Source organism: Sorghum bicolor, chromosome 7 (assembly GCF_000003195.3).
Source record: "Sorghum bicolor cultivar BTx623 chromosome 7, Sorghum_bicolor_NCBIv3, whole genome shotgun sequence".
NCBI classification, from domain to species: Eukaryota; Viridiplantae; Streptophyta; class Magnoliopsida; order Poales; family Poaceae; genus Sorghum; species Sorghum bicolor.
The window spans coordinates 37,576,923-37,590,772 of NC_012876.2; the positions used below are offsets into that span (position 1 = coordinate 37,576,923).

Below are 13,850 nucleotides of genomic sequence, written 5' to 3' on the forward strand. Positions count from 1 at the left end.
TTCTTCGATCTTCACCTCACTTGCTCTTCACCGTTGCCTTGGTCCATCAGCGCCAAGTCTTGCTCAAGCTTCACTGTCACACGTGGTCCCTTGCTTCAAAGCCTCTGACTTACCCTTCACTCTTGCTACCGGTCCATCGAGCCAAGCCTCATCTTGATCTTCTCCACCTTGGTCACATGACTCCATGTCATGTCTCATATGCAATGAGCTTGTTGACGGTCCTTAATGCTCACATTTAACCGTCAACTAATCATGGAAAAGGACCTATACGCAAGCAACATCCAAAATTAGGGTTTCATGTGACAGAATTCCACGAGTTTTGGTGTTTGTCTATTTCTGTAGGGGGTTATTAGGAAACATGGAGGAAAGGCCCACACGTCGGGTTTACATAGAGATATTAACGTGTGCGCCAATTTTCTATCATCTAGAAGACTCGAGAAGCCACAGGAACGAATGGGAGGCCGAGCGGGCCTGGGGGCTGGGCGCACGCCCTCCCCCCTTGGGCGCCTGCCCTACCCTGGTGACCAATCAGGGCAGGTCTCGCGGATCGTGCTCCATCGCCTCTAATCTTCAAGAATAACTGTGCGATTAAGGTCGGTTTGATCCGATGACCCATATTCATTTGGAGGGGACATATAAGCAGGCCCCCTAGCCCCTGGAGGCATACCTCTTCTACAGAATCAAAGCTAGGGTTTCAATTATTCATCCAAGTAGAGAGGATCCCTCTAGTTCATCTAGTTCTAGTTCTAGTTCATCTAGTTCTAGTTCTACTTAGTTCTAGTTGTAATCTAGAAAATAGGGAGAGAGAAGAGGAGAGCGGAGGAGGAGCCGGATCTGTCGGATCTTCCTCAACATTGTACTTTAGCAGCAACTGGTTCGTTCTTCATCGTTCTCCAAGTTCTTCAATTCATAATTCCTGAGTTCTTTAATTACTTTTATTTACATTCAAGTTATTTATTGGATTCCCGCTTGCATCAAGTGCTCTAGTCTTTGAAACGCTAGAGTAGTAATTAATAGATTAGACGTGGTGTTTAGTCATGCAATTACCCGGAATTGCACCCAATCCTGTGGATTGTTGTGGTAGCCCTAGGGTAGTGACAGCCCTAACGGTCGACGTATTCCACCTCGTTCGGATCAGTGTTTGTAGGACCGTAGTCAGAGCTTCCTAGCCCCCTTCTCATCTCTTTCTGTGGTTAGTGTTCTGATGTCCCAAAATAAATAATCTTTGAAGTAATTCTTGATTCTTAGATCAACTAGAGAACTCTCAGGAAACTTTCTTTCTTCCCAACAAAAATAATTATATAATTATCCTTGGGCGATCTTGAATCTTAATTAGTACACTCACGTTCCCTGTGGAAAATCGATACTCTGGAATACTCCCGGGTGAAAGCTACATCGGTATCCGTGCACTTACGGATTTTTCTGTTTGCGTTTAAAATACCCAACAGAGCTCCTCCATAATCACCTATGAACTAATCTCCTATGTATCTCACATAAACACTATTAGTCCACCTAAGTTGTCACTCAATTACCAAAACCAAACAAGGACCTTTCACCGATCGAGTCTGGCTCGCTCACGGCGAGAGGAAGGAGATGACGACGCGGCTGACATGCGGGGCCCGGCTGGTAGCGAGAGGAAGAGAGAAGGAGGCAGCGCGCGTCCACGGTCCGCGCGTTGGGCCAGGGCGAGGGGGAGAAAAGGGGAAGGGCGGGGCATGCGGCTTGGGCCGGCCTGCCAAGGACCAGAAGGAAGGAGGGGTAGGGGTCGGGCCTTGGCTCAGTTCAACCCAAGATTCAGGGGGGAGGTGAGGTCTTCTCTCTCTTTTTTCTTCTTCTTTTAATTCAAAACCTATTTCAAATCCATTTTAAAATCTGTTTGAAATATTTTCAAACTTTGGTCAAAATCACTCATCTCAAAAATAAAATGCACCAGCATGATTTACACAGAATTGTTGCTAAGCCTTATGATAAATTTTATTTTAAAGAAAAATATTATTCTCCGTATATTTTCATGAACACAAAAACAACAAATTAAATTGTTTTTCATCTATTTCCAAAAGAGGAAAACTTATGGTGTTACAAATCTACCCCCTTAAAATGAATCTCGTCCTCGAGATTCGAAAGAGATACGGATCCTTTGAGAGAAAATAGAATAAAGATCTTGATAACTCTTTCAATTGTACAACTTGCGTACCAAAGATAAACTCAAATTTTCCATAGAGTGTCTGTTATTCATAATTGATCAGTCCATCTTGACTACTAACTTTTTGACTTACAACTCAAAGACATGATAACTTAGCACGGATTTGCCTCCTCAGGTAGGAGTGGACCGCCCTGATACTCAATTCTTTTCCTTGATGGTGTGGTCAAGAAAATTTTCCACTGGGTAGCACGAATCACTCCTTTGTGTGCAAACAACCATCAATTGCCAAGAACTAAGGGAATATCGAGTGACTCTAACACAATGAGGTTTATAGTGAAGTTTTCCTTGCTTACGACCAGATTGATATTTGAGCAAACCTGATATGCTTGTATCTCTCCCATTGGGGTTTGAACTAACAAAGGCTTCCTGGTTGGACACTTCACTCTCTCGATTGTCTTCACCAAGTTGGCGGATATGAAAGAATGTGAAGCACTCGGGTCAAACAAAGCAAAAACTAGCACTGAGTCCACTTGAATATAGCCTCCCACCACTTTGGTGGCTCCTTGAATGTTATTCCTATCCACATTGCTCAGTCTTCCATTAATATAGTTTTGCTGCACTTTACTTCCGTGAGCAGGCTTCCTACGGTTTTTCCTTTTTTGCTTTTGTCATTGTGGATTCTGGTTTGATTCAATGCCAGCTTGCTCTTCTGTATTATTATTTTGATAACACTCAGCTTTGCCATACTCATAACATCTTTCTTCAAAGGCAAGATGATCATGCTCTTCCCACATATCCATGAGAGGCGTCATATTGGGCTCCTGATCCGGACACTACACTCCCTGTCATCAAGTGACCAACGTCAGTAACACAACAAGGATAGATGACCATAACCATAGAATATCCCAGAAGACAATTATCATTTCAAGATAGTTTTAAAATGCATCATCTCGTGATATCAAGGTACTACCCCCCTTAAGACGAGGTTGATTGGGGGACACTAGGGACTAGTTCTCCTATCCTTTTTGGACGCTACACATCATAGTCTTTTAAATTCATTGTACCAAGTCTCTTAATCCAAGGTTGGTCCCAACACTAAGTTCCATCTATTGGTACCTTTATCACAATTAAGTTGTTCCACTCTCGCATCCCATATATAAATTTGTAAACTTTGGTGTCATCTGATCCTCCTACGCATAACTCTCAATATATGAGTATCAGCCATGACATATATCTCCATTAGTATTCTCTAAATGGGTTGATATCTTGAATCAAAAACCAAATTTATCGAGCACTTGTGATCCCTACATATGATCCAACATTAACCAATTCTTCTCAATGTAGCTTCTTTAATTGGGCAACCCCCTTAAGAAAAGTCAACTAGGGGACACAAGAAAGGTAGCTTGCATGCTTTCTAGACAAGTTAACTAACATTGAGAACTTCTGACATCGCAAAGAACTTATGTGCAAGAGAACAAACAGGTATCCTGAAATTTTCTCGTGATGTGAAAAACAACAGCGTAGTAAAATAGGTATAACTCTTATTATGTTAATCTAATAGATTTGTAGCTTATACCATTAGAAAACTTATGAATTTCCCTACATCTTTCATGAAGAAGACCTTCTTAGATTTTGTCTTTAAACTTAGGTAAAATAGCCAAACATAATATCCATCCTGACAATGTCTCAGCACGAATGCAGTAAATTTTACCAGTCATATCTCGGGCTACAAAACTCATATGATGACGATCCTTATATTGTTGAAAAGCTTATAAAATCCTCTACAATATTTGTATACAACTTTTTCCCAGATTCTGACGTTAAGTTGTCTGAACATAGTACATACCCAAAACTGTCCCAACTGTGTTACAGAACAGAAACATCCAAGTGTAAATATCATATCTCAGGTTCTACTTATCCAAATAAGTTCAAGATTATACTGTTGGAAATATTAGAAAATTGGCTACAACTTTTCTATAGAACACTTTTCCAAATTCTATAGTTACATTTGTCTAAAATAGTAGGCAACTAAAATTGGTCCAGATTCTTGACAGCACATAGGTATCATCTTGTGATTTTTGTAACTTCCAAACCATAATAGCTACAAGGGTAATTCTTGCGGTCAGAGAAAGATCTTGAAGTCTAGTGGTTCAATGAAAAATTTGATAAAATTTGCACGCTCAGAACTTGAGATACATCAGAATTATTGTAGACTGCTCCAGAAATCAGCAAGGGATAGAAACAAGATATAACCAAACCCAACTACTTATTTCACTACTCCTTATGCCTTAGGCCTATAAACTAAATGATATTGTGGAGAAACCCCACAAAATCATTGAACTCATTACAAAGATCCAAATGAAGCATAAACATAATAACAAACCAATTAAGCATTATAGGTTCACAAGGCACACAAACTCAACTTTCGCTACTAGCGTTTTTATTACACAAGGGGACACAAACTCCTAAATCTTAGACTTAGTGTGGCTACTTTCATGATGCATCTGTTGATTCTTTTGTGGACAAGAGCTTATATAATGTCCTTCCTGCTGGCAGTGATAACACATTCTCTTAGCTGGATCCTTTGTGATGTCATTTTCCACTGAAGTGTTGCTTGGTGTGTTAACTCGCTGACTCTGATGGTTTATCTTTGTCTGGTTAGGTTTCTTCCTACATTGCTTGATCCTTCGAGGTTGAAACTCTTTATAAGTGATTGTCCACCCATCTATGGATACCTCATGAGCAGTGGGGTTAGCTTGGGGAGTTTGTTCATCTCCAAGGTTTGAATTTTTCTGACAAGAATTCGAAGCTACATGTGACAACTTAAGATTTGAATGTTGGTCACTACCCAATGCTAGCTCTAGTGACTTTGCCTTCCTCTTCTTATCCTCATTAGTCACACAATTTGGTTGTCTTAAATTCCTTTTTAGATGACCTATTCTAAAGACAAGGAAGGCCGTAATGCTCACAATAGTGGCATTGATCCTGATATCCTGATGCATTACTCCCAACACTTCCATGGGTTCTCATATTTTTCCAAGCTTCTGCTACTTGTCTCCTCACTGGTCCTGAGATGCATTGTTGAGAGTTCCTATTCTGAGTTATTCCTTCCACTACTTGTGTTTGCATGGCTTGAAGCTTCTCCTTGTCGAAGGCTTTCACATGTCTGGGTGCTTTTGTTCCTTCTTGCCAAATGTCTCCTCGTTATGATCCATCTAAAGAGACAATGAAGGAGGGTTTAGAATGGAGACAAAGTTTTATAATAGAACAAGGCAAGAAGTAAGCATAACTTTTAGCAATTATCAAGGTTAAGATGAAAACAAGAAGTAAGCAAGGATAGAAGCATGCTAAAATGTCCAGTTCTAACTAGGCTTGCGTCTTGCAGTCAGCATTGCTTTGATACCACTTTGTAATACTCGATTTTAAGGACAAAACCAGATATACACCAGATGTGAGTTTTAGAGGTCAAACCTCACATATAGCTACAAATAAGGGGTAATATCAAAAGACACTACATAAATTATATAACGTACTTAGTATAAAAGAGATAACCTTTGATAGCAAACAGCGGATAGACTACTCCAACTTCGGGTATTAAATTCTCTCTACAGGATCCAACTGATTGGTTGATCACAAGCCCAAAACTTCTCCTAAGGGTTGTGGGGAAATAGCAAGAGTGAGTCCATGTCGAACTCCTCAAGTATAGCAACTAGATTGTATAGATCCCACAATCTCATGATCAATGTGACATAAATAATGTAAAGCATTAAACAATAAATAATGAGTATTTTAACACAACAAGAATCATCACCCTTAATGCAAGAATCCCTAAGGTCGCTCATGACCGTGAGCACGGCTAGTATAGCAGTTTTAAACACTCTACAGAGGTTGTACATCTTTACCCATGAGTCATAATTTACCCTTTCGCCCGAGGTGATCAGCCTCTTAACCCACTACCAAGGAAGGTCGGCAGGGATCACTATGAAGTCTTTCAAAGGTTCATCTAACAAGTTAGAGCTGCTTGGTTTCATTAGTCAGTCCGTGTGATCCACTCGTAGGAATCCACGGTCTGCTATTCCCCAATTGCGCCACACGGGTAACTGCTAACGAGCTAGAAAAGTTACTCATACTTGACTAAAGCCAGAGCCATTATATCCCTCATGATTGCACTATTGTCCCGGTTATCACTTACAGATAAATCATCAAGTTGCTAAAAATTCATTTTTATCATTTATTACTTAACATTAATCTAGTCACAGGATCATGGTCACAGAAATAAAATCCAAATGCTATACTTGCCTTAATCCAAATGCTCCTATTGATCTTGCTAGTTGTCCAAGTACTGATTTTGATCACTGAAGCACTCTGATTCACCAAGAATTGCTCACCGTCTAATCTCGATCATCGATCATCAACACACAAACAATCGGAGACGACATACACGAAACAAACAAGGCTACAATTAGAACCGTACACCAATCATATAAAAACAGTATGAAAATTTTATAAAATGATTCTACACACCGCTACGATCTCACAGATATAAAGATCGCGTAAATCAGAGCTAAAACTAAGAAGATATGAATTTTCTAAGATTTTCTTTAGAAAAGTAATTAATTAAATAGGGTCATGAAATTAAAAAGTTTCAAACTGAGAAAACAGTGTTACTAATATGTAGATCTTGTGATTAAGAATCCAATGCAATTTGAATGGGTCAAATTGGAGTTAAAATGAATATTCTATGGCTAAAACAAACCCAGTGGCAATTTTGTAAGTTCCAGAAAACGTATTTTGAATCAAGCCATGACGGTTTACGTTTTCGAAACAGCGAAGCATATTTCCTAAAAACGCTAAGGACGGCGGGTTATAAAACAAAGTTTCTCAGGGTCTCTTTAGAAAAAGTGCCAGGCTAAAAGGGTAAGTTCTAATCTCGTCCTTTGATTCTCGATCCAACGGTGCAGGTCAATCGAGGGGGAGGGAGTGGCCGACAGTAAGCTCCCCACAGCGGAGCGCCATGGCCAGGAGCTTTAGAGCTCACCGGAGCTCGAGGTTAAGCAATTCTAGGCGCCTAAAATCAAAAGAAAAATACTAGGGGGTCGAGAAGGAGGACGTGAATTCACCTGGAGCATAAACACGACCGGGAAAAGCTCGGAGTTGGGCAACCCATGCGGGATGGCGGCTCAGTGCTCCTGCAGAGAATTCGGCGAGGATTTAAGAGCAAAAGATCGCGCTAGAGAGTAAAAGGAAGGGCTCGGCATGTTCGTCACCTCAATCCGAAGCTCGGCACAGTATCAATTTTGTTGACACGGCCATGGATAGAAAGTTAGACGATGGCAGCGTTCTCTGCTTACGGCAAGATCCAAACGCGAGACCGAGGCGAAGCTAGACGGGTTTTTGGTACCTAGATGGAAGAGGGAGGGCGCGGCGATGCCAGAGGGCTTAAAAGTGCTCGGTTGGGCAAAGTTAGCAAGAAATCCCGAGAAATCGGGCTTGGTTAACTTACCGGTCGAGTCCGGCTCGTTCACGGTGAGAGGAAGGAGATGACGATGCGGCTGACATGCGGGGCCCGGCTGGCAGCGAGAGGAAGAGAGAAGGAGGCAGCGCGCGTCCACGGTCTACGCGTTGGGCCGGGGCGAGGGGGAGAAAAGGGGAAGGGCGGGGCGCGCGGCTTGGGCCGGACTGCCAAGGACTAGAAGGAAGGAGGGGGTGGGGTTCGGGCCTTGGCTCAGTTCGGGCCGAAATTCACGGGGAGGTGAGGTCTTCTTTCTTTTTCTTCTTCTTCTTTTAATTCAAAACCTATTTCAAATCCATTTTAAAATCTATTTGAAATATTTTCAAACTTTGGTCAAAATCACTCATCTCAAAAATAAAATGCAACAGCATGATTTACACACAATTGTTGCTAAGCCTTATGATAAATTTTATTTTAAAGAAAAATATTATTCTTTCTATATTTTCATGAGCACAAAAACAACAAATTAATTGTTTTTCATCTATTTCCAAAAGAGGAAAATTTAGGGTGTTACATCGACCAAGCCACGAACGATCTTCTAATGGGCCAATCCTTTCGGCCCAAACCTAGCCATAAGGGTATAGGATTTTATACCCCCACAAGCGCCAAGAAGGGAGGGCACAACAGTGGAGGCAGGAGAGTGGAGGAATGGAGGCGATAACTCTAACTTTAACCCCCTCCCCCGCGCTTTTATCGTCGGATGAAGTCGTCTCCTGCCAAACGCGCCTAGGGTTCCCGCCAAGCGTCGCGCCGTCCTCGCTCACGAGCAAAGGTCGCAGCGAGAAGACGGAGGCGGCCGAGATGGAACGGGCGAAATAAACAATAGAGCACAGACAAACTACGCGACACGGGCAACCAAACACAGGCCAAGTGTATCAAATGAAGCCGGATAGGTCTTTGCACCAACCCATTGGGGCAACCATTTACGCCCATATATGCCCATCTGAGATGGAGCTCATTGCCCCCTGGCCCCTGATCGAGAGAGCTCGTGGTAGGGTTGAAAGTGGTATGGATAAATCCTCCCGCTCTGATCCGCTCCGAATCCAAATTTTAAGGATATGGATAAATATTTTTAATATCCATGCGGATATGGATAATCCGAATCTGATTATAGGCGGATGTGGTGTAGGATATGGGATTGGTGAAATCCGACGAATATGGATTATCCGATAATTGAATACGGATTATCCGACGCTTATAATAGGATATCCAGATATTTTTAAGGAGCACAGGTGAAAAAAATATAAGTTAGTCTAGCCCATGACACAAGCATTATTATATTATAGCCCACAACAAAGCTTGTCTAATGAAATAATTTTACCAAAGTGAAGGACTAGTATAAGCCAAAGAGTGAAGACAAAGTTTTGCCTAACTAAGAATATTTACTTATTTCACACATTTCTTCTACTCTTAAATTCAAACGACTAACTTGTATTAAATTTTGAGATCTTAAATAGATGGATTGATGGTGATTATTTTGTGTTGCACAACCGTTTTATGACTTTGGTTAATGAATTATTTCTTATCATAAAAAATAACACGTAAGCATATATTATCCGACTTTAAAAAGTCTGATTCCGCTCTGATACCGATCCAAATCAGTACCATTTCTGATATCTAAAAAATTCATATTCGTATCCGAATCCGCGTGATATTCGATTCGCTCTAAATCCAATAAAAATAAATTAGGAGGTGTTTGGGACTGCTCTGCTCCACGTTTTCAGCTCCGCTCTATGTTTTTTTAGCCAAACGGTTTCAGCTCCACGCACTCCGTTCGAGAAAAAAGAGTGAAGTTGTGAGAGCACACTACACAAACTCTAATTTTTTGTGTGTGGAGCTGCTCCACGGTGGAGTTTATGGAGCAGAGTTTGTTGAGCAGTCCCAAACACCCTTAGAATATGAAAAAACTATTATCCGCTCCTATCCGAACTCTTTTCATCCCTACCGATCCGAACTCTTTTCATCCCTACCGATCCGAACTCTTTTCATCCCCTCGTGGCCACGGCGCGTTTGGAGCTGCGGTGCGGGAATCGAAGGGCCGGCCATTGACGCGGGAGGAGTGGGCCTGGCCGCCTGGTTGACGTCCCATACGCGTCTGATTTCTCGATCGGATACGCCTGCATGCTGGGATACGAATCCAGGACGACGTTTGCTTCCCTGCTGGGCCTACATAGGTTAGATCCACCACCCCTCCCGTTCACCTCTCGCCTCCCGTTTACCTCTCTCTCTCCCTCTCTCGTCGCTTCGTAATTTCCCGGTGGCGGTGGCGGCGGCGGCGGCTGGGCGAGCGGTGCCGCCCTCTTCTCTTTGCCGGGCCCTTCGCCAGCGACGATCACCCACCTGGTAAGCCCTTCTTGCTGCGCGAAACCGATCGAGCACACCCCAATCCCTAACTTAAGCTATTTGTAGTGCACATGTACTCACTAGCTTCGATTTTTTTTTTTGGAAAAAAAGATCTAGTTTGCATATGTACTCCCATGTGTTCTATAGTGGATCCAGCCATCTTATTGAGATAAAACTGCGTCTACTGGGCTGTGGCGAAGGATATTTTTATGTCTGAGCGTGTTGGTTTGGCGTGGTGTTTTGGTTACCTTATGAACTGGATTTTTGTGTATGAAGATGATAGGGTTAAATCTGTAGTATGGAATGTTGCGTATTTATTTTTCTCTGCATCATAGTTGCCCCGGTTGTGCCTCTAGCCTTTTGATCATGATGAGCCGATTAGGACACAGTTGCTCTTCTGCCTTAGCTGCTGCTGAATCAGGATTCAGGCCATGTTTTTTTTTCCCGGCCCTGCAGCGCCATATATAGATAGATACAAGATTATATGTTTCTGTTGAATAACTCTTACGTGCTGTTCAGCTTTTTTTACACTTCTATCAGGTTCCATGTGGGACTTCATATATCAATTCAAACTTTAGATGAAACTATCTGATTGTTCTCTTTGCATTGGAAAATGATAATAAGGAAACAATTCGAGCATAATCATGCTATATATATGTTAATCTTGAAACTGCTAGCATATGTGCCCATGGCCACTGTAGGCAAATTGGATTACGATCGGTGTCCATTATAGGCAAATTCAGATTCAGCAGGATGGTGTAGAGGCTGGAGTGTTTACAACTTTACATTATCTATAAAATAGGCAAATTCAGATGAACCCGAGATGCTTATTTATATCAGTTGACTACGCTAATTTATTAGTTTCTTGCATAGGAAAAATGATAAACCTTTTTAAGATAAAGGGCCAGAAGAAGGATGATTCTGCCAGTACAAATGGAAAGCATGCCGCTAAGAAGCAAAGTCCAGGGGAGTTGCGTCTCCACAAAGGTTTGTCATTTCGAAGCAATGTTTTTGTTCTAAACTTCATTGTATATGTTGGATTAACTGTATGTTGGCCCATACACGAATGGCAATGTGGTGTTTTTAAGTGGCTTGCTTACTAAGTTTTTTTTTTTTTTTACTTCTTCTTAACTTGTATTGACATGTCTGAATATCATAAGACTAGCTTGTTCCTTCTTGTGCTGCACATTTTTGTTGTTTTAGGTTGTTATTTACTGTTTCGCAAAAAAGGTTTCTATTTACTGCTACATTACATTTTTTTTGGCAGATATTGCTGAACTTAACCTTCCCAAGACAACCAAGATTACCTTTCCAAATGGCAAGGATGATCTGATGAACTTTGAGGCCACTATTAAGCCTGACGAAGGATACTACATGTAAGTGTGTTCCTGAGGAGAATGACATAATTTCCTCATGCAATCTGTCACATAGATATTCATCATGCACTTTACCCATTTTATCCTAATTTCACATGTAGAATTCTAGCTAGATACCCCATCGTGCATGTACTCTGTATAGATTTAAAATGAAATTGAATGGTTTCGAGATAGAGTTTGAGCATGGAGGGGCGTACTCTTGTCAGAGTGGTTTTTGTTAGGAATTTTTGATATTATTCCACTTGGGCCAGATAGAATGATATGCTTTGCTGGACAGAGATACATGGTTTCTGAGGTGTTGTGGCATCTAATGTCGGAGCATGCTTGGACACATAGGCACTGCTTAGGTGATGGCTACTCAACACCATTAGCAATACTATTCTTGCTTATCATGCCAAACCATTCTAATTGCTTGCGAAGCAAGCTGAGGAGATTTGCCCTTTTGTCTTTGGGCGGTTTGCTTTTTTAGTTGGGTTGGAGGATATTTGATCCTTGCCTCCTTAGATATTGCTTTTACTGAAAATTAGAAGCAGAAGTTGATACCTGAACTCAGCACCACTTTTATTCGTTTCACTTTTGTTTCCTCTGTTTCAATACATATGCCTTATTATTAACCTTTGTTTTTTTTATAAAGACTAACCATGTTTTCTAATGTGCAAATCCTTTCTGTTAGGGGTGGTAAATTTGCTTTTACCTTCCAAGTTCCTCCAGCTTACCCCCATGAACCTCCCAAAGTCAAGTGCAAGACTAAGGTAACTAGGAAGAGATCCATCTACAACATTAACCCAACCTTCTCGGTTGTAACTTGTCATTCCGTGTACTGATGTTTCATATTTGTAACATGCAAGGTTTACCATCCCAATATTGACTTGGAGGGAAATGTCTGCCTGAACATTCTGCGTGAAGATTGGAAGCCTGTCCTGAACATCAACACCATTGTGTATGGCTTAAATCTTCTTTTCACGGTGAGTTACTGAGATAGCTACTCTAAAGGTATAGAAATATAACAGTACATCATTAAGAAAGCCGATTTGTAGTTCTGGTAGAAGATTATTCTCAAACTTTATTTCACTCTTCATGACATTGTTTTCACTTGCATTTATTTACGGAGCAGAAGCTACCTGTAAAATGTTTGTCTCGTCATTTGGTATCTTGTAATTGCTATAATCATATTCAATATCATGTTGCAGCAACCTAATGACGAGGACCCCCTGAACCATGATGCAGCAGCTGTTCTCCGCGACGACCCGAAAAAGTTTGAGAAAAATGTTCGAATGGCGATAGCTGGAGGCTACGTTGATGAAACCCACTTTCCTCGTTGTATGTAAGGCCTGATGAAGATGGTGACCGGTATCTGACCATGGCTGTTTCTGATCATAGCAGACTAGCTGTGTGTGTTATATGAAACATAAGATGCCCAGAGAAAAAACGCTATTGAAGTACCCCTGTAATGTGAGATAAGTTGATGTGACAGTCACTGAACTCATGCTACCTTCTAGCCGTTAGCAGGGTTCATTAGGGATGGTAATGATGCATGTGATTCTTTTCTCTGCTTTGGAGAAAACACTCAACACGTTGCATGTTAAGTAACAGAAAGCTTTGGCAGGATTACGTGCATTATATGTTAGCTAGATCTGTTCTTTCTTATTTCCAAACGATGAGGCTTTCTTGAAAGCCCTTCATCCCCTTTTAAGTGCAATCACCAAGGACGATGTGCCGCACTCTTCATGTCTCGAGTCAGTTCATAATCTATATGTTGGGGGAAAATGGTTAAAGGAGCTGTGGACTCGGATAAATTTCGTGTGTGTAGTAATATATATGTAACCGGCTGTAATGCATGGAGAAGGTGGAATAATGTCAGTGCTTGCCTATTCATCTGCGTACAGGGTTATAACATATGCTTTATTGCTCCTTTCCCATTTTCTTTGTGTTGCTTATATCTGTTCATGATTATATCATTCTTGCATTGTCCAATAATATCATTCTCTTATTACGCAGTGGCTCTAATAGGTTCATAATGCTTTATGGAAGTGGATTAAGAGACTTGACAGCATTTGTACTCCCTCTATTCTAAATTATAAGATGTTTTGGCTTTTACAGATAGTGTATATCTAAGTACACAACAAAAAGTATATATATATCTAAAAGTACCAAAATATATTATAATTTGGAATAGAGAATATATTTTATATAAATATATAAAACACTATGAAGTCTCGAATCTTGTGAACCTCAGACATGGACACTAGGAACCTTCTCCTTGACTCCTTGTCAAAGCCAGAACAGAGGTAGTATGAGTTTTATACTACCTCCGTCCCAAATCTGATCAATCAAAATATCTTAAATTTATCTAACTTTATAAAAAGTAGTATCAATAGATTTTGAATGGATATAATTTTAAAAATATATCCATATGAATCTAATGATACATATTTAGTTTGATAAATATTAATATTTTTTATATAAACTAGTAAAT

At 40.8% G+C, this 13,850-nt stretch overlaps 1 protein-coding gene across 2 annotated transcripts; it reads left to right on the forward strand.

Moving 5' to 3' along the window:
- Nucleotides 9,623-13,152, forward strand: LOC8069865 (probable NEDD8-conjugating enzyme Ubc12-like). 2 transcript variants are annotated; one of them, XM_002444152.2, is made up of 6 exons: nucleotides 9,623-9,998; nucleotides 10,872-10,985; nucleotides 11,266-11,374; nucleotides 12,048-12,126; nucleotides 12,223-12,339; nucleotides 12,565-13,152. In XM_002444152.2, exons 2-6 carry the CDS (start codon nucleotides 10,877-10,879, stop codon nucleotides 12,700-12,702), a joined length of 552 nt encoding a protein of 183 aa, XP_002444197.1. In that variant the 5' UTR covers nucleotides 9,623-9,998; nucleotides 10,872-10,876; the 3' UTR covers nucleotides 12,703-13,152. The 2 variants fall into 2 exon arrangements, with proteins under 2 accessions (XP_002444197.1, XP_021321147.1); XM_021465472.1 differs by having other exon boundaries at nucleotides 9,631-9,829.

Excerpts from the sequence above, each read along its gene's own strand:
- LOC8069865 (XM_002444152.2), top strand. The coding sequence starts at position 10,877 with ATGATAAACCTTTTTAAGATAAAGGGCCAGAAGAAGGATGATTCTGCC. Across the intron at positions 10,986-11,265 it reads GGAGTTGCGTCTCCACAAAG|ATATTGCTGAACTTAACCTT; the intron begins GTTTGTCATTTC and ends TTTTTTTGGCAG. Across the intron at positions 11,375-12,047 it reads CCTGACGAAGGATACTACAT|GGGTGGTAAATTTGCTTTTA; the intron begins GTAAGTGTGTTC and ends CCTTTCTGTTAG.